This window comes from Coturnix japonica, chromosome 10 (assembly GCF_054131305.1).
Source record: "Coturnix japonica strain WE chromosome 10, WE-NBRP24, whole genome shotgun sequence".
Taxonomy (NCBI): Eukaryota; Metazoa; Chordata; class Aves; order Galliformes; family Phasianidae; genus Coturnix; species Coturnix japonica.
In genome coordinates this window covers 4337435-4360505 of record NC_140672.1, presented here as the reverse complement: position 1 = coordinate 4360505, position 23071 = coordinate 4337435, and the positions used below count along the sequence as shown (strand labels likewise).

General features: G+C 51.4%; 3 protein-coding genes and 1 long non-coding RNA gene across 4 annotated transcripts; 3 read left to right on the top strand and 1 right to left on the bottom strand.

Moving 5' to 3' along the window:
• The first annotated feature begins 4253 nt into the window (after window positions 1-4253).
• Window positions 4254-6080, top strand: LOC146759156 (uncharacterized). Its single transcript, XM_085510586.1, has one exon. It carries the CDS (start codon window positions 4726-4728, stop codon window positions 5452-5454), a length of 729 nt encoding a protein of 242 aa, XP_085366712.1. The 5' UTR covers window positions 4254-4725; the 3' UTR covers window positions 5455-6080.
• Window positions 6081-9611: 3531 nt separating this feature from the next.
• On the top strand, window positions 9612-12152 carry LOC146759155 (uncharacterized). The gene is made up of 5 exons (XR_014932268.1): window positions 9612-9908; window positions 10014-10418; window positions 10729-10822; window positions 11343-11496; window positions 11692-12152. It is a non-coding gene; the product is annotated as an uncharacterized LOC146759155 (long non-coding RNA).
• Window positions 12153-12809: 657 nt separating this feature from the next.
• On the top strand, window positions 12810-16352 carry LOC107307264 (olfactory receptor 10AG1-like). Its single transcript, XM_015850757.3, has one exon. It carries the CDS (start codon window positions 14494-14496, stop codon window positions 15421-15423), a length of 930 nt encoding a protein of 309 aa, XP_015706243.2. The 5' UTR covers window positions 12810-14493; the 3' UTR covers window positions 15424-16352.
• Window positions 16353-20333: 3981 nt separating this feature from the next.
• On the bottom strand, window positions 20334-21296 carry LOC146759154 (olfactory receptor 4M1-like). Its single transcript, XM_085509910.1, has one exon. The coding sequence runs from the start codon at window positions 21294-21296 to the stop codon at window positions 20334-20336; it is 963 nt and encodes a 320-aa protein (XP_085366036.1).
• Window positions 21297-23071: the final 1775 nt, after the last annotated feature.

Below are 23071 nucleotides of genomic sequence, written 5' to 3'. Positions count from 1 at the left end.
CTGGATGGTGTTTCACAGGGGCAAATGGCAAGGGTGGTGGGTGAGGCCTTGGGACAGAAGGTGTTAAATCGAGGATCTTCTCCTTTTGTTGTATGCTTTCTGATACATCCACCTTTCACTGCCCTCCCCCCACCTTGGGCTGGAGGGGGGCGAAGGCAGCAGCTTTCCTTGAGCTTTTTGAGCTTTTGTTCTGGCCACCAATTAACTGATTTCTCTAACCTGACTGTGGGTAATCCCTCCATCAAATCTCGTGGAATGCCCTCTTGACAGCCCAGTGTCCAGAGACAATTATGTTTATATTTCACCTACCTGCTCTTAGTGCAAATGAAACCTCTCCAGCCCCACTGAGCTTTGGGCTGGGCGGCACAGGGGCAAGGCTGACTGCTGCAAACCTCACTCCCCTCGGCTCAGATTAACTGGTGGAAGAAATCACCGGCCTGTATTTTCTCCCACAGTTAATTAACTCTCGGGCAACCTCCACCCATGTCCATACTTTGTATCCTGACTGCAGATTTTTGGACATTATAGTTCCTTCTAACACTGCCCGGGTTCTTTCTCCCTGGGACACAGCCTGTATCTTCCCTGGCAGTTGTATGCCTATGGGTTTCAGTGATTCTGGAAGCCCCCTGATGAAAGGAGTCATCCTCTCAGGATCAACGGGTGATTCACTGTATGGCTGCAGCTTTCTATCATGCATCATTTGGAGGCAGGCAGCCTTTTGAACGCTCCCTACTACCTGATCAACAGCAGCATCAGGCAGTACGGCTTTGTCTGCAGATCATCACCTGCCTCATCTCTTCAACCACAGCAGTGTCTCTCAGGGGAGTCAGAAACAGACACACTGCTCTCCAGATTCTCTGATCAAATCAGGAACAAATCATTATGCTATGATGAGCGAACCATGCTGTCTGTCAAGGAGATGTCAACATCTCCCTTTCCCACCCTTCCCTTCCCTGCACACAAAGCAGCAAGCTGCTGCCCATCAGAGGGTTTGTTTTGCCAGCAGAAGGTGACTGCAGTCATCTGAAGGCTTTGTTGGTTGTTGGAGGGCTCCACTGGTTGTCAGAGATGTTCAGTGACCATCAGAAGGTTCCATTGATCAAGAGGGGATATCACTGGTCATCAGAGGGCTTCAGTGGTCATCGGGAGATTGGAGGTGTCCATGGGAGGGGATATGCAGACTTTGCTTTGGGTAATGGGGTTGGGGCACTGAGGCAAGAGGCCTAAAGCAGACAAATGGCTGCAGTAAGAGAGGGGCTAAAAGGAGGGTGATGTGGTCACACTGTGTCCATGCAGAGCTGCATCAAAGGGTGAAGGGTTTGGGAGGAATTGTATGGAGAAGCTGAAAGAGAGCAGAGGAGCTCCATCCATTAGGACTTTGGAGCAGGTGATGAGAGAGGGTGGGGAAGCCCACAGGGGTGCAGGACATAGTGCGCATGGCATGGAGCTGGGGAAGCCTCCCAGCACTTTGAGGTGGCCACAGCCAAGCAGGAACAGATCCCAGCAGTCCCTGCTGAGCATGAGAACAAGGACACAGACACACAGCGTGTAGCTTTGCTGAGGGATTTATTGATCATCATGGGATGTCGCACAGCCACCAGGGAGGGGGGTGAAGGCAGAGCACGGAGGAGGGTTCTGCATCCTGAAGGAGCATCTGGTACAGAGCAGACGCATCTGAAGGATGAGCTCCAGCATGGCCGGCGCCAACAAGAAGCAACCTGGGATGAGCGAGAATGGCCCCATGGTGGGCCGTGCCTCTGGACCAACATTCAGTGATACTGAAGGTACACGTGCCCACAACCACCACGGAAGGGGTGCTGCAGCCAGTTTTGGGATGGAGATGACACTTTCCATCTGCCACCTCCCTCCTGCGCAGCAGTGGGAGGGGTGCCGGGAAGCGGCAGATGCAGAGTGTGACCTGCTTTTCCTTTCATCTCCAGAGCGAGTTGCCGTCTGGGATGCGGTGGCCGCCTTCATACGTGAGCAGCTGCTGGCGCACAAGGTATGTTTGTTGGCTGCCAGGTTCCTCCTCGCCCTGTCCGGCTCAGCCTGGACTTCCTCTGAGTCTTCCCCTGCTCGCACAGCATGAAATTCACCCCGTGTTTCCCTGCTGAGATGCGTTTGGGAGGGAGGGCGAGGGGAAGGAGAGGGCTGTGCAGCCCCAAAGCCGTCACCACTGCCCTGGCTTCTGCCATTGAACAGCAGGAGGGGGCTCCTGAGCTCTGTCCCTGCACAGGACCAACTCCAGCTCTTCCTCCAGGCAGCCCATAACACAGCCGCCCTTTCTTCCTCCTCCACTCACAGGGGGTCTGGATTCCCACCTTCGGCTCCTTTGACATCATCTCCAAGGAGATCAAGATGGAGGACAGGACCGTGACCCTGTGCTGGCCCGTGTTTCACCTGGCCAGCAACCTCATAGCTGTGCACCACCTCAAGTCCTGCAGGGAGTCCCTGTCAGGTAGGAGGGGGGATTAAACCCTTGCTGGCTTTGTGGATGGGGCAAAGAGGGCCACCACTTCCCTTCTCTGAAGCAGACCTCCCTCTCGGAGGAGCAATGCTATCCAAATGCAGGGCCGTTCTGGATGATGTCCCTTAGAAGCAGTTCTAGGTGGAACAGCAACCGTATCATCAACACCGTCCCTGGTATTTTTTCAGCCTACAGGAAGATGGAGCCCCTGAAGTGCAGCCAGGTGGCCGCAGCTGCCTCTGTGAGCCAGCAGAGAGCACAGGCTTCTATCCGGAACACTGTGTCCCTGCTCTCCAGCTGCCTGCAGAATGGGGAGAAAGTTGCCGTTGTCCTGAAGGACGTCGGAGTGCTCCTCATTGATGGGCTGACCTTTGAAATGAAGTTCTATTACGACTTCATGGAGGAGCTGTCAGGGAAAGAGAACTTCAGGAGAGCCGTTCGCAAGGTGAGCCGTAGGTTTCTCCATAGCCCAGGCAGTACCATCAGCCTCACTCAGCCCGCACACGGCCCAACAGGACCTGGGCAGCTGCTTGAGCTGTGCAGGTGCTGCGGTGCTGGCAGCTCTCCCTGCCTCAGGCTCCTCGTGTCCCCAGTGCCTCAGCCATGACCAGGATGTCCCACAACCTCCCTGTTCCTCCCCTGCAGGCCCCCTCGCTGCTGGACATGGGGGTGTCCCGTGTGACACCGGTGGCTTCCCTGGTGTTCTCTGGCTGCCTTATCGTCTTACCCAAGTGAGTATTTTTCTGCTGCTTGATGCAGCTGCTCAGCTCTCATTCCATAGCGCTTGTGCCTCGTGTCCATCAGTGTTCTGCCCAGAGGATGTGCCAGAGAATCACAGAACGACTGGAGCAGGAAGGAACCCGAAAAGGGCACCCGGTCCCATCACCCTGCGGGGAACAGGGACACCTACCTCCAGATGAGGTCGCTCTGAGCCTGGTTCAGCCAGGACTTGAATAACTGTCTGGGCACCCAGCACCTCTCTGGGCAAGACATCCCAGTGCCTCACCACCCTTCAGCCAAAACCTTCTTCCTCCCATCCAAAGCCAGTCTCCCATCTTTCTGCCTGAAACTGTTTCCCCTCCTCCTATCCCAAGTGACCCTGCTAACAGCTTTAGAAAGCCTTCATGCAGCATGAAAACGTGCCTGTGAGCAAACAAGCAGAGAGAGCAGCAAGGATTGCTGTTGCGCTGCATCACGCCGCTCACTGCCTCCTCCTCACTTACAGGTTTCAAATGGAGTTGGTCCCCAAACCGCCGCCCCTGATACACCGCAAGTCCTCCGGGAACTTCTCTGGGGCAGGGAAACCAACTTTGCCAAATCTTTCCAAGGGCAAGAAAGGTAAAGTGGCTTCCAGCTCCTTTCCACGGCATGGGCAACCAACCGGAGGTGGGCAGTCCCTTGCTGACCATCAGCCCTGGGCTCTGATGCACATCAAACCTTCGTGACAGCTCAGCACGGCCTCTTCCCCTTAGGTTCTGGTTGGCCTGTCCAAAACAAAAGTGCTGGCTGTGATGTATCTCCATCCCTGGCTATGGCAGGAGGATGTGGGGATCTCAGGCCCTGCCCTCCCTCAGTGGAAGGACAGGGACCCCAAAAGTCACCATGCTACCTTATTGTCACCAGCCAGCTCCTCTTTCCCAAAGACAATGTCCATCCTGCAGCCCCAAAACAGAGCTGAACTGCAGAGAGGAGGAGTGGGGACAGAGATGGTTTAAGGGCGGGTTCTGGGAACAAGCCTGAGTGCTGCTTGTTAGCGACCTAAAGCCTTGACAGCAAATCTCCTCTTCCTTCCCAACTGCAGTGAGAATTGACAACACTCCAACCTTCATCAGACACCTGAGCACTGCAAGTCTCGATAGAGGGCAGCTGCGAAGGATAAGGAACGCACTGCAGAGGGAGAGCATTGCCAAAAGGTGAGGCTGGAGGCTGTGGGCTGGGCTGTGCATAGGGGTGACCCAACGAGAGCCCATTCCCTAATGCCAAAGGGTCGCTGCTTGTTTGTGGCCGCCTGAGTGTGCTGGGACAGGGATGCTAGGATCCCCCCAGTTCACAGGGCTGGCCCCTCTCCACATCACCAGAGAGCCCCGGGGCAGCCGGTCAGCTGTCTGTGGGGAAGGCTGCATTACAGCCCAGGGTCCTGGATCAGGCTGGTGGGATGCAGTCCCAAAGCCATCAGCCACTCAGGCGGACCCCTCCCGCTCTGTCCTTTCAGAGTTCTGCCACCCATCCGGGCAGCGCCTGAAGCCCCAGAGCAGCCGATGAGCTGCCAGCTGCAGGGCCAGGAAGGAACAGAGAGCCTAGAAGAGCTGGGCCAAACAAGACAGGTCAGGTTCCTCAGTGAAGAAGGAGGAGCAGGGGAAGCCCAGCGTGAGGGTGCGCTGCCCGAGCTGCCGGAAGCCAAGACTTCACACCACCACGGGGTCTTGAAGCGGACAACAGCTTGCAGCCAAGAGCCAACAACTTCCTCGAGGGCCGCATCCAGCCCGTCCACGGAGACCCCATGCAGACCATCCAGGCTGGGGCTTCTGGCCCACGACTCAATGACAATTAACATGGAGAGGCTTAGGAAGATCAGGGAAGAGCGGGAACAAGCCCAGGAAATGGCAGCATCATCATCTTGTGGTGAGACCTGCCTGCCCGAGGAGCCCTCCATCAACAGATATGGACTGCTGCCACCCATAAGGAAAGAAACAGGGTCTCCCACAGAGGAGATGGCATCAGCACCATCTCGTGTCAATCCCAGCCTGCCTGAGGAGCCCTCTGTTGTCAGATCTGGGTTGCTGCCACCCATAAAGGAAGGAACGGGGTCTCCCACCGAAGAGATGGCGGCAGCAGCATCTCGTGCTGAGTCCAGCCCACCCAGGGACTCTGCCACCATCAGACCCAGATTGCTGCCTCCCATAAGGAACGAAACGGGGTCTCCCAGGAGTCAGTCTCCAAAGACCAAAGCCCCACCCCGCAGGAAGGGAACACCCAACCCACGCTGATGCGGGCATGGGGTGCCCAGGATAGACAGAACTCCACTGGAGGCTGCTAAACAGCTGCTGAATCCCATTAGTGCCATTGAGACCCATTTGTGTCATTCCTGCATGCCATCTCCTTGCAGAAAATCAAAGGAACAATGAGAGAGAGTGAGGACTCTTCCGAGACACCTTGCCTCTGGGAGATGCTTAGGAACAAAACCCTACAGCTGGAAGTGTTCCAGGCAAGGGATAAAGACTGTCATGGCTTGCTAATTTTTGCTATTGCTCATTAACATCACAACATCGTACTTAATATACGTAAAAATAACATACATATACTTAATATACGTATACTTAATATACACACAAATATACTTAACATACATATACTTAATATACACACAAACATACTTAACATACATATACTTAATATACACACCAATAAACAATCAAAACACATTACACGCTTTGGTCTGTATACATATATATAGACAGAGTTACCGACTGCTCTCCCCCAGCATCAAATTCCCTTGTGGTACACACTGAACATCCCCATCTTTCTGCAGCACCCACCGAGTGCACCCAGCTCCCTGGGCAAAAGCAGTTCCACCCAGAGGTTTGCCCTTTCCAGAGGCTGGAAGGACCCAAACTGCTTTTCCCAACACGATTTTACATGCACTGCAGGGACCTTGTCTCCCTCTACAGTATGCAGGGGGTTGGATTGGCTAGGACAGTCACGATTGACAGATCCTCTAGTATTGACCAACCAAGTGGCTTCTGCCCAATGCTTCTCCCAGTGCTTCAGTGTTCCACCACCCTTTGCTTTCAACATAGCTGTCAACAACCCATTGTATCATCCAATCTTACCAGAAGCTGGTGCATGGTAGGGGATACGATAATCCCACTCAGTGGTTTGGGTGGTAGCATGGGGTACTGCGTCTGTTTCAAGTCACCCAGTGGCTGCCTCCACCATGGTAAGCACATAACACCATTGCAAGATCGTGGCAAGGTGATATCATCGACCTGCCACACCTCCCCATATTTATCCTTTTGCCATCGTCCTTACCCCAGAGAGGGTTCATCCTCTTGGCTTATTTAATCATGGCACATGTTTTACAGTCACGAATCACCTGCACAATAGTGTCCATAGTTAAGCACACTCCTGGGTCTCTACCCCACTTGCATGTTGCATCTCTTCCTTGATGGCCTGAGGTCTCTCATTGGCTCATCGAGCTAGAAATAATTCACCCGTGTTTTGCCAGTCCAAGTCTATTTGAACCACCTCAAATCTTGCAGCTCCATCTACCTGATGTGAAGGATGAGAGAAGGGCCCCACAGTGAGGGAGAGAAAGAAACTGTCACAGAAACTGGGACAGGGGAGTGAAAAGATAGTCCGGTAAAAGAAGAATGGGGAGTGCAGACACTGGGTCTGGAATAACAAGGGGGATGAAGGCCATAAAGGTAAGGATGCAACAGCCCGAGAACAGTGAGGTGACTGGATGCCACAGGGCAAACTGGAACCAGTCTGGGGGGTGCCCCTCCTGCAGGGTCAAGCCTTCATCCCACCACCACCCCCACGACTCACCACGCGTGCACAAGGGGGGAGGGACTGCATGCTAATGGGGTCTCAGGAATGTCATGAATATGTATCCCAATTCCTGCCAGCTACTGAAGATGTATTAGTTCAGCCTACATCTGTAGCACACTTTCTTCTAATGGGGTGCAAGTGAGGTGCAGCCATCTCCCTTGCACCAAGGTGTGTGAGCATTGCTCATTAAACATACCTGCTTTACAGCTACTTGGTGCTGATCAAGTTTGATTCCACAAGTCAGTCTGCTGGTCCTTGCATACAGACAAGCACAGGAGGAGGGTAGAGGGGAGTACCGTGCTACCTGCCTGCTGCGTGCCGACCTTCTCACACAGCGAGGCAGTCCAGCCTTGTTGGAGGCCCTGGCTTTGTTGTTTGTGAAAACTGTCTTCTTCTGCTGGGAGTCTCCTATCCTAACAGAACAGCCTTACAATAAGCTTTTCTAGTCCGTAATACTCTTTCTGTTCTGTTTGGCACATTTAAAAATGATTGCAGTTTGGCAAGGAAGAATTGATCCCATAATTCAGCAACTGTATTTCTAAAACATGCTGCTAATTGCCCTGTTCAAACTCTAATGCAGAAAAAAACATTGCATTCCCACCACAGCCCCACAGGCCAGCACTGGCCCTGGGACATAAAAACATGTCTGGAGGGACGGGCACCAGCCCTGGGGTGGAAAACCACAACAAGAGAGGCTGACACCGGCCATGGGGCTTAAATCCACAGCCAGACAGGCCGGCACCAGCTTCAGGCCCTAAAGCCACAGCCACAGTCAGAGAGGCCAGCACCGTCCCCAGGGCACAAAGGATGTCAGCGGGTGCCATGTTTTGTGCACACAGGAGTTCAGTCCCACACCTTTAATTCAGACACGCTTCCGTGTCAGACAGCAGTTGGTCAGAGTGCCCCTCTGCTGCCATCTGTCGCATGGCAACCACGTGGAACAGAGATTTCAGAAACACACACATCTCTGTCCTGGACTTATCTGGATCAATCTGCCCATGCCAGGGGTAGGGGAGGAGGGGCAGTAGGGCCGTGGGGCCCCCGGCCCACGACAAATGGGAAGGGAAAAGGGAAAGGGGTAGGGAGATGGGAGATGGGCGCAAGGAAACAGAGAGCAGCAGCAACCATCTAAGGAGGAAAACTTATTTCACTAACTATGCTAAGGGAATGCAAGGTAACCCAGGCCCCACAGGCCGGACAACAGGCCTCTATCCTGACAAGGAGCCTCGGGATTGATGGGTTTTGGCTGGGCAGGGACCCCAGCCTGCAGGCTTTTGGCCTGCCAGTACCCCGCAGAGCAGACAGCTGGCTTTTAGCCTGGCAGGGCCCCCTAACCGCATGACCAGCTTCAGGTCTGGCAAGGTCCCCCCCAACTTTTTGGCTGGCTTTTGGCCTCAAAGGCCCAGCAGGTCAGTCAGCCATTTTGTCGCCTGGCAGCGAGCCCCGGGCAGGTTGTATGTTGGCCTGGTAGGATTCCCCAGGCAGCGCCGCCGGCTCCGATTGGCTGAGGCTCCGCGCGCGGGAGCGGCCGCCATCTTGTGTCTCGGGGCCTCCCGGCTCTCCCTTCGTTCGGCTGAAGCCGCTGCCGCAGCCCGGGTCACCTCACATGGCAGCGCCGCTGCAGCCGCTGCGCGCCGGAGCTGTCCGGGCAGCACCGAGACGGAACCGCGGCACGACGGGAGCGGGGCTGAGGGCGGCGGCGCCGGAGGTGTGCGGGAGAACGGGGCCGGGCCGGGGCCGGCGAGAGGAAGCTGAGGTGGGCTGTGGGTGTAGGGGGCAGTGGGGGAGGAGTGGGGGGGATGGGGGAGTTGAGGGGGCTGTGGGGTAATGTGTGGCCGTGGGGGGGCTGTAGGGAGCGTCCAGGGTAATGTGGGGCTGTAGGGGGCAGTGGGATGGATCTAGGGGTGAATAGTGGGGGAGATGGGGTTGTAGTGGGCTGTGTGGGGATCCCAAGGGATATGAGGAAATGGGTGGATGTGAGGGGAATGTGAGTTCTGCCGATGGCTGTAGGGGGATCTGGGGATGTGAGTAGCTGAGGTGGGAATATAGAGATGTGTGAGGGGGCTGTTGGGAAAGATGTGGGGCTCTAGGGAGCTTTTGGGAAGCTCTAGAAGGATATAGAGCTGTGTGGGTTTTATTTGAGGATATGGGGCTGTAGGGTGCTAGGGGGACTGCAGGGGTAGATGTAGGTGTATATGGGGCTATGGGGAACTTGCTAGTGGGCATAGAAAGCTATGGGGTTCTAGAAAGTTGTCTGGGACTTTTGATGAGGTATAGGGGTATATGGGAGAGCGGGGGCTCTGGGGAGAGTATAGATGACTGTGGAGGGGATCCAGGGCTGATGCTGGGCTGTGGGGGGCTACAGGGGATCTTGGGGCTATAAAGAGCTGGGGTGCTATATAGGGCTGTGGGGAAGCTCTACGGTTCTAAACGTGGGCGTAGGGTGCTCTGGGTAGGCTATAGGAGGATTATGGGGGATATGTGTCTCTAGGGGGCTGTGGGTGGGCAGTAGGAGGATTGTAGTGGGATACAGGGCTGTTGGGGTTGTATGGGGCTATAGAGTAGATTATAGGGGCATGTGGGGCTAGAAGGCTCTCCCTTGCTTTCCCCTTCCCTTTCTCCCTCCCTTTTCCCCTTCCATGGCAGGGTGGGTGAAATGCTAGTCCTGAAATTTAAATCGGAATTAGAATTGTATTGTGCTAGAATATGACTGTTTTTTGGTCTTGGATCTGAACTGTGCTTTCTCCTGGGGCTTCAGGTCCAGGTGCTGTTTAATAATGAGTTTGGAGAAGGTTTCAGCATCCAGTCTCCTGCTCAGGAGGAAAGAAGGAGGTTTCTGGAGGACTTCCTGACGAGTGGAGCTGAAGCTCCCCTTCCAAGAAGGCAGCAGGTGAGGCCGTGGTGCATCTCAGCCTTTTCTCAGTGCAAGGTAGCAGCGATTCAGGCTGTGCTTTGCACTGATTCTCCAGCAGCACTTGTGCTTGTATCTGAGCAGCAGGGCCAGGAGGGAACGGAATACCAAGAAGAGCTGGGCCAAACAAGACGTGTCAGCTTCCTCGCTGAAGAAGGAGGAGCAGAGGAAGCCCAGAGTGAGGGTGGAGCTTGCAGCCAAGAGCCACCATCTTCCTCAAGGGCTGCACCCAAGGAGACCCGACACAGACCATCTGGCCTGCGACTTGGTGAAGCTTCTCTGGAAGAGGGTTCAGAAGATCAGGGAAGCGCGGGAACAAGCCAAGGAAATAGCAGCAGCACCATCTCGTGTCGAGCCCAGACTGCCCGAGGAGCCCTCTGTTGTCAGATCTGCATCCAGTCTCCTGCTCAGGAGGAAAGAAGGAAGTTTCTGGAGGACTTCCTGATGAGTGGAGCTGCTGCCAAACCTCCCCTTCCAGCAAGGCAGCAGGTGAGGTCGTGGGGGTTATGGGGTAATATGGGGCTGTAGAGGGGTACAGGGTTATATGGGGTTATGCAGGGGAGGGGTGAATATAGGGTAGTATGGGGCTGTAGGTTGCAGTGGGATGGGTATAGGATATAACTTAGGTACATAGGTATAATATAGGTATAGTACTCAGTCTTGGGGATATAGGGATGTAGTGGGCTGTGGGGGGATACCAAAGGATATGAGGAAATGGGTGGCTGTGAGAGGAATATGGGGCCTATCGGGGGCGGTAGGGGGATATGGTGTCTACGAATGGCTATTTTATGTTGTACAGGACATCAGAAAGACAATACTGTACAGGAAACAGGGAATAAGATGATGGATCATGTGGCAGAACAGGCAGTTGAAGAAGGCTTCAGTTCCAGACGGTAAGCTTAAGGTCTCTGAACCTGAGTCAAAACCTTTAAAATATTCTAGAGAGGACAGGAGTGCAATAATGATTTAGAAGGGAAGAGAGCAAGCTGACAGGTGGGTGCATGCCCAGATGGACACGTTGTTCTGCCCTTTAGTATTTTATGGAAATTGGTTGTAAGGGAAGGTAAGAGGATATATTGGGCAAACGGACCCTACAAAGCATGATCCCAGTACCAGGAACAGGGCACAGGTGGGCCTAATGGGAAAGGGAACCTTCCAGGGTAACAGTGGCAAACTGAGTTCTCAGAACTGCCAAGAAAACTCACCCCGTCTTTCCCTGCTGAGGTGCGTTTGGGAAGGAGGGCGAAGGGAAGGAGAGGGCTGTGCAGCCCCAAAGCTGTCTCCGCTGCCCTGGCTTGTGCCTCTGAACAGCAGGAGGGGGCTCCTGAGCTCTGTCCCCACACAGGACCAACTCCAGCTCTTCCTCCAGCCAGCCTGTAACGTGTCCGCCCTTTCTTCCTCCTCCACTCGCAGAGGATCTGGATTCCCACCTTCGGCTCCTTTGACATCACCTCCAAGGAGATCAAGACGGAGGAAAGGACCGTGACCCTGTGCTGGCCCGTGTTTCACCTGGCCAGCAACCTCATAGCTGTGCACCACCTCAAGTCCTGCAGGGAGTCCCTGTCAGGTAGGAGGGGGGATTAAACCCTTGCTGGCTTTGTGGATGGGGCAAAGAGGGCCACCACTTCCCTTCTCAGAAGCAGACTGTCTGAGGAGCCCGTCCAAAAACGGGGCCGTTCTAAGTGATGTCCCTTAGAAGCAGTTCTATGAAATTTGCTGTGGAACAGCAACTGTATCAGCACCGTCTGTGGTATTTTTTCAGCCCACAGGTAGGTGGAGCACCTGTAGTACAGCCAGGTATCCACAGCTACTTCTGTGAGCCGGCAGAGGGTGCAGACGTGCATCCAAAGCACTGTATTGCTGCTTCCCAGCTGCCTGCAGAATGGGGAGAACATCGCTGTGGTCCAGAAGGACGTCGGAGTGCTTCTCATTGATGGTCTGACCTTTGAAATGAAGTTGTATTACGACTTCCTCGAGAAGCTGTCTTCTGCCTGAGCAGCATCCAGCCAAAGCCATGGCTGAGGTGGAACCCAAGGCCAAGCAGGAGACCTGGGCCGAGTCAGGGCACTGAAACCCACCCCGTGGTCTTCAGCATGCTCGAAGGCCAGCCTGCCCTCAGTGTCCAAAGGGAGTAAGTGAGCACTGCAGCCACCGAGCTCCCGGTCACCAGATGACAGACGTCTAGGAGCGAGAAGCTCAGGCCAGCACAAGAAGAGCCTCAGACGCCAGCAGGCTCAGCATCTCATGGTGAGGCCAGCCTGCCCGAGGGATGAGCGAGAACGGCCCCAGGCGGGCTGTGCCTCTGGTCTGATATGCAGTGATAACTGAAGGTGCACATGCCCACAGCCACCACGGGAGCGGTGCTGCAGCCCATCTTGGTGCTCAGCAGGAGAGGCCCTGCACGGGGACCACCTCGGGGCTGTCTGCGTGTGGGGCTGGGGATGGAGACGAGACTTTCTATCTGCCACCTCCCTCCTGGGTGTTGTAGGCATTAGCAAGGATTCGGGATGTGACGTGGCAGTACCTTCCCTGTTGTGTCCTCTGCCCTGTGATGTATGTTGGGTGCATATTTCAGACGTGCTCTCAGGGGGTTGTAGATGAGGTGATGAAAGTATATAAGATGCTAACTACCCCCAATAAACACCATTTTGCCATCTATCCTTCTGAGTTATAGTGGCTTTGGTCCTGGTGGGGAACAGCGCTAGACTTTAGGGCAGGGGGTGGACTTTAGGGCATGGAAGCACATGGCAACACCCGGCCCAAGGCAGTCGGGCTGCTGGGAAGTGGCAGATGCAGAGTGTGACCTGATGTTCCTCTGCCCTCCAGAGGCAGTTGCCATCTCGGATGTAGTGGCCACCTACGTACGAGAGCAGCTGCTGGTGCACAAGGTGTGTTGGCTGTCGGGTTCCTCTCCCTGTCCAGCTCAGCCTACAGTTCCTCTGAGTCTTCCCCTGCACGCACAAGAGGAGACTCACCCCACATTTCCCTGCTGTGCATCCCATGGGCTTCCTGCAAATGCAGGAATGCTTGTGGTAGGCAGGGTTGCAGCTCAGGGCTGAGCCCAGCCTCAGGAAGCCTATGGGTTCCATCAGGCTGCTTCTGCCCTGACTGCTGTGCTGCATTTGGGAGGTCAAGGGGAGGGAGGAGGCTGCACGGCTCCTTCCCAAAGCCTCTCCGCTGCCCTGCCTTGTGCCTCTGAAGAGCAGGTGGGGGCTGCTGAGCTCTGTCTCTGCACAGGACCAACTCCAGCTCTTCCTGCAGCCAGCCCGTAACCCTGCCGCCCGTGCTTTCTCTTCCACCCGCAGGGTGTCTGGACTCCCACCTTGGGCTCATTTGACACAGTCTCCAAAGACATCAGGTCTGATGATGGGACCATGACTCTGTGCTGGCCCGTGTTTCAGCTGGCCAGGAACCACAGAGCTATGCACCACCTCCAGTCCGACAAGGAATCCCTGCCAAGTAGGAGGGAGATTAAACCCTTGCTGGCTTCAATGGACCAACTACTATCTGCTGACCCAGAGTGCTATTGTAGAGGCAACAGGACTGTTGTGAGACACACAAGACCTTCAGGCCAGCACAAATGCGAGGACTTGAGAGCACTGTGTCAGTGTAACGAGAGCAGGAATGAAAAGAGCACCTTGTGCTGCTGTCCGTGGCTGTACCTCCCCCAGATCCAGATAAGGCAGGAAGAGAGAAGAGCTACAGAAAAGTCGTCTTTGAAAGCATTTTATTTATCTCTTAACCTATTCAGGGAATCTGGTTCCATGTTTACAAGACCTCTTGGAGTGAGAATATAGAAATTATGTTGGAAAGAAGTGAAATAATTTTTTTTTGTATGTTCGATAACATTCTTTTTGCAGATTGCTATACCACACACAAACAATCGAAGATGCATAAAATGTAAAAAACCATCGCTGGGAATCCAATGAGGAAGATGTGCACTTTATGGAAGCTGGAATAGTGCGTATTGCAACACATTCCTGAGAGCGTGCTTGATCTCCCTGTTCCTCATGCTGTAGATAATAGGGTTCAGTGTTGGAGGAACCACTGTGTACAGAAGTGCCACTGTCTGATCCAGGAGTGGGGAGGAAATGGAGAAGGGCTTCAGTAGGCAAAAATCTGCTCTAACACAGCTGACTTTGGTAATGGCCTCACAGGGACCAGTTACAGCTCTTAACATTTCTGGACAGCATTTTGACTGCACCTCTATTATTTGCTTACATCAGTCTTCTCTCAGTCCCCATAGTTAATGTACACCACATACGCTGTGGGGCTCATTACAGTACAGAAAGACCTAACGAGCCATTTCCCTCATCTTCAAGGCCTGAACTGCTCCTTAGGGAGGTCTCAGTGTTGCAGATGGTTTCAAGGATTGCTGCCCAAAAAAGGAGATTTACACTGGACTGTATTAGGTTTCCATACCTGCATTCAGATTTTGGTCAAGTTCTCCTGATCCTGATGTCCATTTTGCTCTGTTGTCTGTAGGCTTTGTGCTGGAGCTGTACATGGCTGTGGATGGGCATTCTCTAACAAAGTGTTGTTGGTGTTGTTTTATGCAGAGAAAATGCTCCAAAGAAATATCCTGAAGAATCACACTGCTGGATTTCTTCTTGGATTTTCTGATCCCCCTGGGCTGCCAGGATTGTGCTTCACCATCTTCCTGCTCGTTTATGTCACAGTTATCATTGGGAACAGCCTGATTGTGCTGGTTACAGCGCTGGACTTGAGTCTCCACAGCCCCATGTATTTCTTTCTGAGAAATTTGTCCTTCTTGGAGATCTGCTACACATCAGCCACTCTTCCCAAAATGCTGGTGTGTTTCCTGACAGGAGATGTCTGGATCTCCTTCTTTGGCTGTGCTGCCCAGCTGTACTTCCTGTTTTTGCTAGGAAGCACTGAGTGCCTCCTGCTGGCTGTCATGGCCTACGACCGCTACGTGGCCATATGTGACCCCCTGCGCTACAGCCTGGTGATGAATGGTGGGTTCTGTGTCAGACTGGTGGTCGGCTCATGGATGGTTGCCATACCAATACAAATGGGCCAGACCTACCAAGTGTTCACCTTGCCCTTCTGTGCATCCCATCACCTCCATCATTTTTTCTGCGATGTTCCCCCTCTGTTGGAGCTGGCCTGTGCAGATACCTTCTGGAGCCGTGTGACCCTGAACGCTATCATCCTGCTATTTGTTGTCCTTCCCTTTTTCATGATCATTGTTTCCTACGTTAGAATTATCAGGACGGTACTGAAGATGCACTCTGCTCCGAGCAGACACAAAGCCTTTTCCACCTGCTCCTCACACCTCATAGTGCTGACTCTCTTTTACGGCTCAGCCATGGTCGTGTACTTCAAACACAGCTCAAGGGACTCTGCAGGCACTGACAAATACCTTGCCCTGTTTTACACGATTCTGACCCCCATGTTTAACCCTGTCATCTATGGCATGAGGAATAGGGAAGTGAGGATCGCCCTGAGAAAACTACTGTGGGGAAAGTGATAATGCAGAGTGGGTGAAATACGCCTCAATAGTTGCAATGAGCACTTGGCTGCTTGTGTGTTGGCATCCAGTTTTGGCTCAGACACCTCCAGATGAGGCACCACCAGATTTGCTGCACTATCCCACGAGCCACCACATCTTCCAGAAGGAATCAAATTTTATATAGTATAAGAGAAGGATGCATGGGGATTCTCTGTCACATCATCACAGGGCAGGAAATGAGGAATCCATTCTCCCTGACTTTTTCAAGTCTCTACATTCAGTTTTTTCTTAGTTATCATATTATGCTGCATATTATCCTTCCTATGATTGCTCTTCCTATGATTCCTCATTAGTGGTATTCCAGTCAGAATTCTGTAGGTTAAAGGACTTCTCACAGAACCACAGCTGGATCCAGCACACAACAATCCAACACTACACTCCATCTTACCTGCCCTGAATGACGGCTATGACACATGGATGCCAAAGGCATGGAGTCAATGAACACCACTGCCAATTTAGAGGAATGGCCTGTAGTCTGCGGGAATGATATCTGTGTGTGTATATAAAAAAATGCAACAGGAAAGACGATGACAGTTATTTGGAATGTATGGGTAAGTATTGAATCTGTAAGCAATATGGAATGAGGGGTGGGGACCATCCTTGGCTCAGCTGGGATGCTTTGACTTCAGGAGAAAAGCAGTGCTGGAACACCTTGATGTTTTTGATGCTGCTGAGCAGTGCCACTTCAGTTCCTCAGCTTCATGTGTTGTTCTTCCAGCCACGGAGGCTGAAGGATTTGGGAGGGTATGGCACCAGGATCTGAGCTCAACAACCCAAAGGGGTATTTCATTCTGTATGACATCATGTGGAAAAAAACCTTCTTTTGTATATATGTCAATATGCAAATATTATTATCAGAATAACATCAGAATTTTATTATTCTCACCCCCCCCAACCCCCCCCCACACCCCTGAATTATTTTTTCTACCTCAATAAAATTGTTTGTACCTCAACCCACAAATTCTACTTTGTTGTGGTCTTTCTAGTCCCTCCTTCATCCCTCTGGGAGGGGGAGAGAAAGTGAAGAGAAAGGGAAGGGAATGGGAAAAGGGAAGGGGAAGGGAAGGGGACGGGAAGGGGAAGGGAAGGGGAAGGGAAGGGGAAGGGAAGGGAAGGATGAAGGGAAGGATGAAGGGAAGGGAAGGGAAGGGAAGGGAAGGGAAGGGAAGGGAAGGGAAGGGAAGGGAAGGGAAGGGAAGGGAAGGGAAGGGAAGGGAAGGGAAGGGAAGGGAAGGGGAAGGGGAAGGGGAAGGGGAAGGGGAAGGGGAAGGGGAAGGGGAAGGGGAAGGGGAAGGATGAAGGGAAGGATGAAGGGAAGGATGAAGGGAAGAGAAGGGAAGAGAAGGATGAAGGGAAGGATGAAGGGAAGGGAAGGGAAGGGAAGGGAAGGGAAGGGAAGGGAAGGGAAGGGAAGGGAAGGGAAGGGAAGGGAAGGGAAGGGAAGGGAAGGGAAGGGAAGGGAAGGGAAGGGGAAGGGGAAGGGGAAGGGGAAGGGGGAAGGGGGAAGGGGGAAGGGGGAAGGGGGAAGGGGGAAGGGAAGGGAAGGGAAGGGAAGGGAAGGGAAGGGAAGGGAAGGGAAGGGAAGGGAAGGGAAGGGAAGGGAAGGGAAGGGAAGGGAAGGGAAGGGAAGGGAAGGGAAGGGAAGGGAAGGGAAGGAAGGGAAGGGGAAGGATGAAGGGAAGGGAAGGGAAGGGAAGGGAAGGGAAGGGAAGGGAAGGGAAGGGAAGGATGAAGGGAAGGATGAAGGGAAGGATGAAGGGAAGGGAAGGGAAGGGAAGGGAAGGGAAGGGAAGGGAAGGGAAGGGAAGGGAAGGGAAGGGAAGGGAAGGGAAGGGAAGGATGAAGGGAAGGATGAAGGGAAGGGAAGGGAAGGGAAGGGAAGGGAAGGGAAGGGAAGGGAAGGGAAGGGAAGGGAAGGGAAGGGAAGGGAAGGGAAGGGAAGGGAAGGGAAGGGAAGGGAAGGGAAGGGAAGGGAAGGGAAGGTTTTTGGCATTTGTTGGTGCTCCATCCAGTTAGCTCTCTCAGTTTACTGTGGCATCAAAATAGAGCTCCTTCATAGTGTTCAACATACACCTCATATACTCACAAACAATAAATTCCTCTAATCAGCTAATTGCCCGTAAATTCTCCCAAACAACAGTGATAGAGGATGAAAGGTTTCTCAACTGTGAAAAGATTAACGGTACATACAAAAGAACCTTCTGTTTATCCCTTGACTTTGTCTTGCATTGCAGACTCCCAAGGCTTCACAGTGATAAGTTCTGTCAAGGAGTCTGTTCAGCTCTCTTCAGCTCACTCCCAGTTACATCTTTGCACAACTCCAGAACTTTCAGTCCACATTTAAGAAATTTAAAATGAAGCTGAGATGATCTGCTGTTCTCAGCTGTACTTCAGACAACCGCAGCTGCTTGCAGCAGGAGATATGTAAATGGATGGTGGTTTTTTTTGTTGGGAACACCCAAAAGGCAGATGTTCACTTCTGCTGAGCTATGTCAGTGGAGGACTCCTTCCACATAAGTGATTTCTGCTTCATCTGTGCTTAGTTTGAAAAGCAAATCTTAAAATGAACCCTGGTCAGTTTTGCCATTTAGAAGCAATGTAAGCAAACATGTAATGGCACTGTGCACTATACTTATTTCTAATTACACTGGGGACAATGGATCCAAAGAGACTTTAGCAAATCCTTTCCTCTCCAGTTCTGATTTGTCTCTATTCACCCTTCCTAAGGACCTGAAGTTTTGAGTAGGAAGTCTGAAATTTTCTTATTTATCTGACTTGGTCTGGAAAAATATGCTGTCATTTGTGGTGAAAATCCATCAGTAGAATCCATTTGGATGTGGTGCTTGGCGACATGGTTTAGAAGAGGGTTGTTTGAGTTAAGGTAGTACAGTTGGTTTACAGCCGGACTTGAGGATCTTGAAGATCTTTTCCAACCTGAGCAATTCTGTGATTCTATGAGGTGACTGGGATTGTGGATGAAGGAAAGACTGTGACTCGTTTGCCTTGACTTGTTCAACCTGGAGAAAAGATGGCTGCAGGGTGACCACCCTGCAGCCTTCCTGTCCCTAAAGTGAGCCTAAAAACATGAGGGGACTCAACTCTTTGAAAGGGTAGATAGCAGCAGCACAAGGTGAAATGGTTTGAAGTTGAAGAGGGAAGACTGAGGTTGCATGTCAGGGGGAAGTTCTTTTCTCTGAGAGTGGTGAGGTGCTGGAACAGCTGCCCAGAGAGGCTGTGGATGCCCCATCCATACCTGGAGGTGTTCAAGGCCAGGTTGGATGGGGCCCTGGGCAGACAGGTTAGTGTTAAATGTGGATTCTTGGTCCTGATTGCCACAGGGGGGTTGGAGCTTCATGATCCTTGTGATCTCTTCCAACCCAGGCCATTCTGTGATGCCATGATTTCATGATTGATGCAACACCTTCCACAGCTGCCTTACCAACAAACTGGCTGGCTATTTATAATAATAATAGTAATAATAACAACAACAACAACACTAATAATAATAATAATAATAATAATAATAATAATAATAATAATAATAATAATAATGCAGTGATAAAGTGCATGGAATATTGCCTGGACCAATTTCAAGAAGCAATTATCAGAGATGTGAGGGTAAGCAGGTGAGAACAAAGTAGTGGTGTCCATCAGGGATCAACAATAAGGCCAGTGCTGCTTAATTCACTAAGGAGTGAATGCTGGAATGCAGTGTGTGCTCACAGGGAGCTTGTGGGGGACACCCAGCTCAGGAGAGTGGTCAATATGTGGGAGGGGAAGGCTCACATGCTAAATCCTACAGATACTTAATTAGCTATTTCCCATGAGATTGGTCATAAACTTGAACAGATTGTTCACAGCCTGTGCGATATAAACACCCCATATCACAGCTGTACTTGGTTCTGTACTGCATGCAGTGTTATATGAGAACCGAGAGCACTGTGAGCTGTTGGGTGCAGCACCATCTGGGGTGTTACTGGAGGGCTTTGTGGGCAGAAGTATCTGGAGTTCATTCCATGTAGATGCTGCCCAAGGAAGTGACACTGTTAAGAAAACCACACTTTCTGAAGACATATTTCCAAACAAATGGGATTACTGGGGTGATTAGAGGCAGACAAAGTAGCAGGCTGCAGGGCAAGCACAGGGGACATTGTAACTATGCTTTGTTGTTCCTCAAAGTGAAAATGAAAGAAGTGTTGGAGGAATATCAGCATTGTCCTGTAAAGTAGTGTTTGCATTGCCTCCCATTTTCACTAAACAGCTGTCTGCTGCTTGCAGATTCAAGAGGACTTTGGGGGACCATTGGGATTAATTTGGGGTCACATTAGGGCCATATTGAGGTAACTTTAGGGACACTTCAGGGTCATTTGGGGGTGACCGTTAGGGTCAATTGGGGGTGCCTGCCTCATCGGGGTGGGTGTTTACTCATGGGAGGGGGCAGGGCTTTGGGAAGAGGTGTGGGGCCTTGTAGAGATAGGCGTGGTTTTGAGGGATGGGTGTAGCCTTGTGGGAGAGGGTGGGGCCTAACAGAATTGGGGTGGCTTGATTGGGTGAGGCCTAGTGGGAAAGCAGTGGCTGAGTCATGAAGGAGCCCAACAAGAAGGCAGCTCCAATAGTGGGTGTCCAACTGGAAACTGAAGTCTTGAACCAATGAATCAGGGCCAGCACTCCATGAAGGGCTCTATAAACCCTCAACATCCTCCAGATAACTACTAATAAGTTTAATAGATCCTTAATGATAATTTCATAGCACACAGCCGACTCCTTTGTATGGGTTGGTTCTTCCCTGAATCACTCTGTATGGGTTTCAGTATCACCACAGGGCTTTATTTTATAGAAGACTTCCTGAAGGATAATGACTGCGACCTTCATTTGTTTACTCCAAAATACTTTGTCAAAAGTCCACACCACAGCAAGTATTTGTGCACAAACCTACCCATGGAGCTTCTGATCTCCTTGTTGCACAGCGTGTAGATCATGGGATTCATTAAAGGGAAGATGACCGTATGGAAAAGAGCAATGACTTTTTCCATTGGAACGGCCCGGAAGGGGAGGATGTAGATATAAATTGCTGGGCCAAAGGTGACCAAAACCACAACCATGTGGGAAATGCAGGTGGAGGTGATTTTGTTCTTGGCCTCAGAGGAGAATGCCCGGAGCTTCAATACTAGGGCTGTGTAGGAGATGAGGAGGAGCACAAAGCACACCATGATGATACAGCCATTGTTGAGGAACATCAGCAGTTCCACTGTGTCAGTGTTGGCACAGGCCAACTTTGCCAGCTGTCGGATGTCACAGAAGAAGTTGTCCAGGATGTTGGGGCCGCAAAACGGGAGAGTGATAGTGAGAGCAAATAGAACGATGCCGTGAATGAGGCCGCTGCCCCACGAAGCTCCAAGCAGGGTGCAGCAAACAGTCTTGTTCATGAGCATGGTGTAGCAAAGGGGTTTGAAAATGGCAACGTAGCGATCGTAGGCCATGGCCAAGAGCAAGAAGGCTTCCACTGCTCCCAGGAAGTGAAGAAACGAGAGCTGAGCTATGCAGCTGTTGTAGGAGATGGTCTTTGGGTTTGAGAATAAGTCAGACAGCATTTTGGGTAGGGTGACAGAGCAGTAGCAGATATCCAGGAATGCCAGATTGGCCAGGAAAAAGTGCATGGGTGATCCCAGTTGGGAATCGCCCCAAACTGTGAGAATGATGAGGACGTTGCTTGGGAGAACTGCCATGTAGAACAGCAGGAAGAAGGAGAAGAGAACCGACTGCACTCCGTGGCTGTGGGACAATCCCAGCAGAACAAACTCTCTGACTGTTGTTGAGTTCTCGTGCTCCATTTGGACTCTTGCGAGCACTGACAAACAGTAATAAATAAACCAGTGCAATATATTGCAATATTACAGCAACATGGGCTGTACTTACACTATGCACATCCTACAAGCATTGCTTGGGGTGATGGAACTCCTTATGGGGAAATACTTGAAAGCTGGGAGTAGAGATTCCCACTAAGGTGGGCTCTGTACTGCAATTGGGAGCTGAATGTCAGCCCATGATGGGATGGTCCATGTTTTCTCTCTCTGGGAACTGGCTCCAGAATTGATTCTAGGTTGTAGGCCATCAGTGCAGTCTCCTGTAGTGCTACTCTTTGTGGTTTGAGCTAATTTCTTACATCACCAACAGCTGCACAGAGGTCAATGCCATTCCTTTTCTCCCAAGCCTTACAAATCCACTCAGCTTTTGTGATGGGAGCACTGAGACTTACAGCAATTCCATCTCCATGTGTAGAATCAGCCAACAGATGCACAACATTGTAGCTGAAGCCCTTTCAGATAACTCTACCAAATGCATCTCTCTTCCTGAATGCTGTACAGCACAGCACTGAGTTCAACATCCATGCAGTGGACAACACGAGGAAGGTGAAGGCTCTAACTTTCTGTGCACAATGCAAAACACATGGAGGTCTGATGACACAGCTGTCTGCTTTGCTGAGGTTGGCAGAGATGGAATCTGAGAGGTCTGATACAACCAAGACAGTGTCACATTCCAGGCAATGACAACCACCATTTTGTCCCCAGATTGTCCTGAAATGGCCCCAGATTGTCCCTAAGTTGATTCAGAATGTCCTCTAATGTCTCCAAAACGATCAATGTTGACCCCAAATTGCCCAAAATTACTCCAAAATTGCCCCCAAATGTCCTCAAATGTCCACAAATTGTCCTGATTTACCACCAAAATGTCCCCAAATTGACAAAACTTTTCCCCAGTTGTCTCCATATTGACCCAAAATTTCCTCTAATGTCCCCAAGTTGTCATAAATAAATCCAAATTGACTCAAGATGTCCTTTAATATACCAAAATTGGCCCATTACACCTAATTGTTCCCAAACGGACACAACTTGTCCCCAAATTGACCCAAATTGACCAAAAACGTCCTCTGATGTCCCAAATTGTTCACAAATTGACCCCAAATTGCCCAAAATTACCCCAAAATTGATCCCAAATTACCCAAAAACTGTATCCAAGTTGAACCCAAATGTCTCCAAATTCTCCAAAATTGCCCCCCAAATGTCCCCAAATGAACCCAAATTGACCTCCAGGCCTAAAATCACATCCACTCATTAGAAAAGGAAACCAATTATGGAGCACTCCCATCTGTTGTGAGTCAGTGGGGTGCACTCATCTGACAGCTGCAAAGCAGTTCGCAATGGAACACCGGAACACCATTGTAGCCCATAGTGTCACTGCAGCCATCCCAAGGAATGGTGAATTCCATCCTGGGTTTTCCCTGGAATGCATTAATTTGAGTATTTTCTACACTAATCTATTCTCCCCATCTTTCAGTGCAGCTGAGGGTGCTGGTATAGCATTCAGACTTTCACTTTTCCCCACAGAAATCCTGTAACACATCCCAGTTCCTCAGTGAGGCCATCAGAACATTGGAGATGTGAAGAAAAAACAATTATCTAAATATCTCTACCCAGTTAATCCATCAGTAATCAGCCATATGCCCAGCTGAGAGAGCAAAGCGCTCCTTAAAAACCTCACATTGTGCCTTGAAACAGTCTTTAATTAACCATAAGATAATTAAGGTAGGGAAGGAGCACTGAGACCA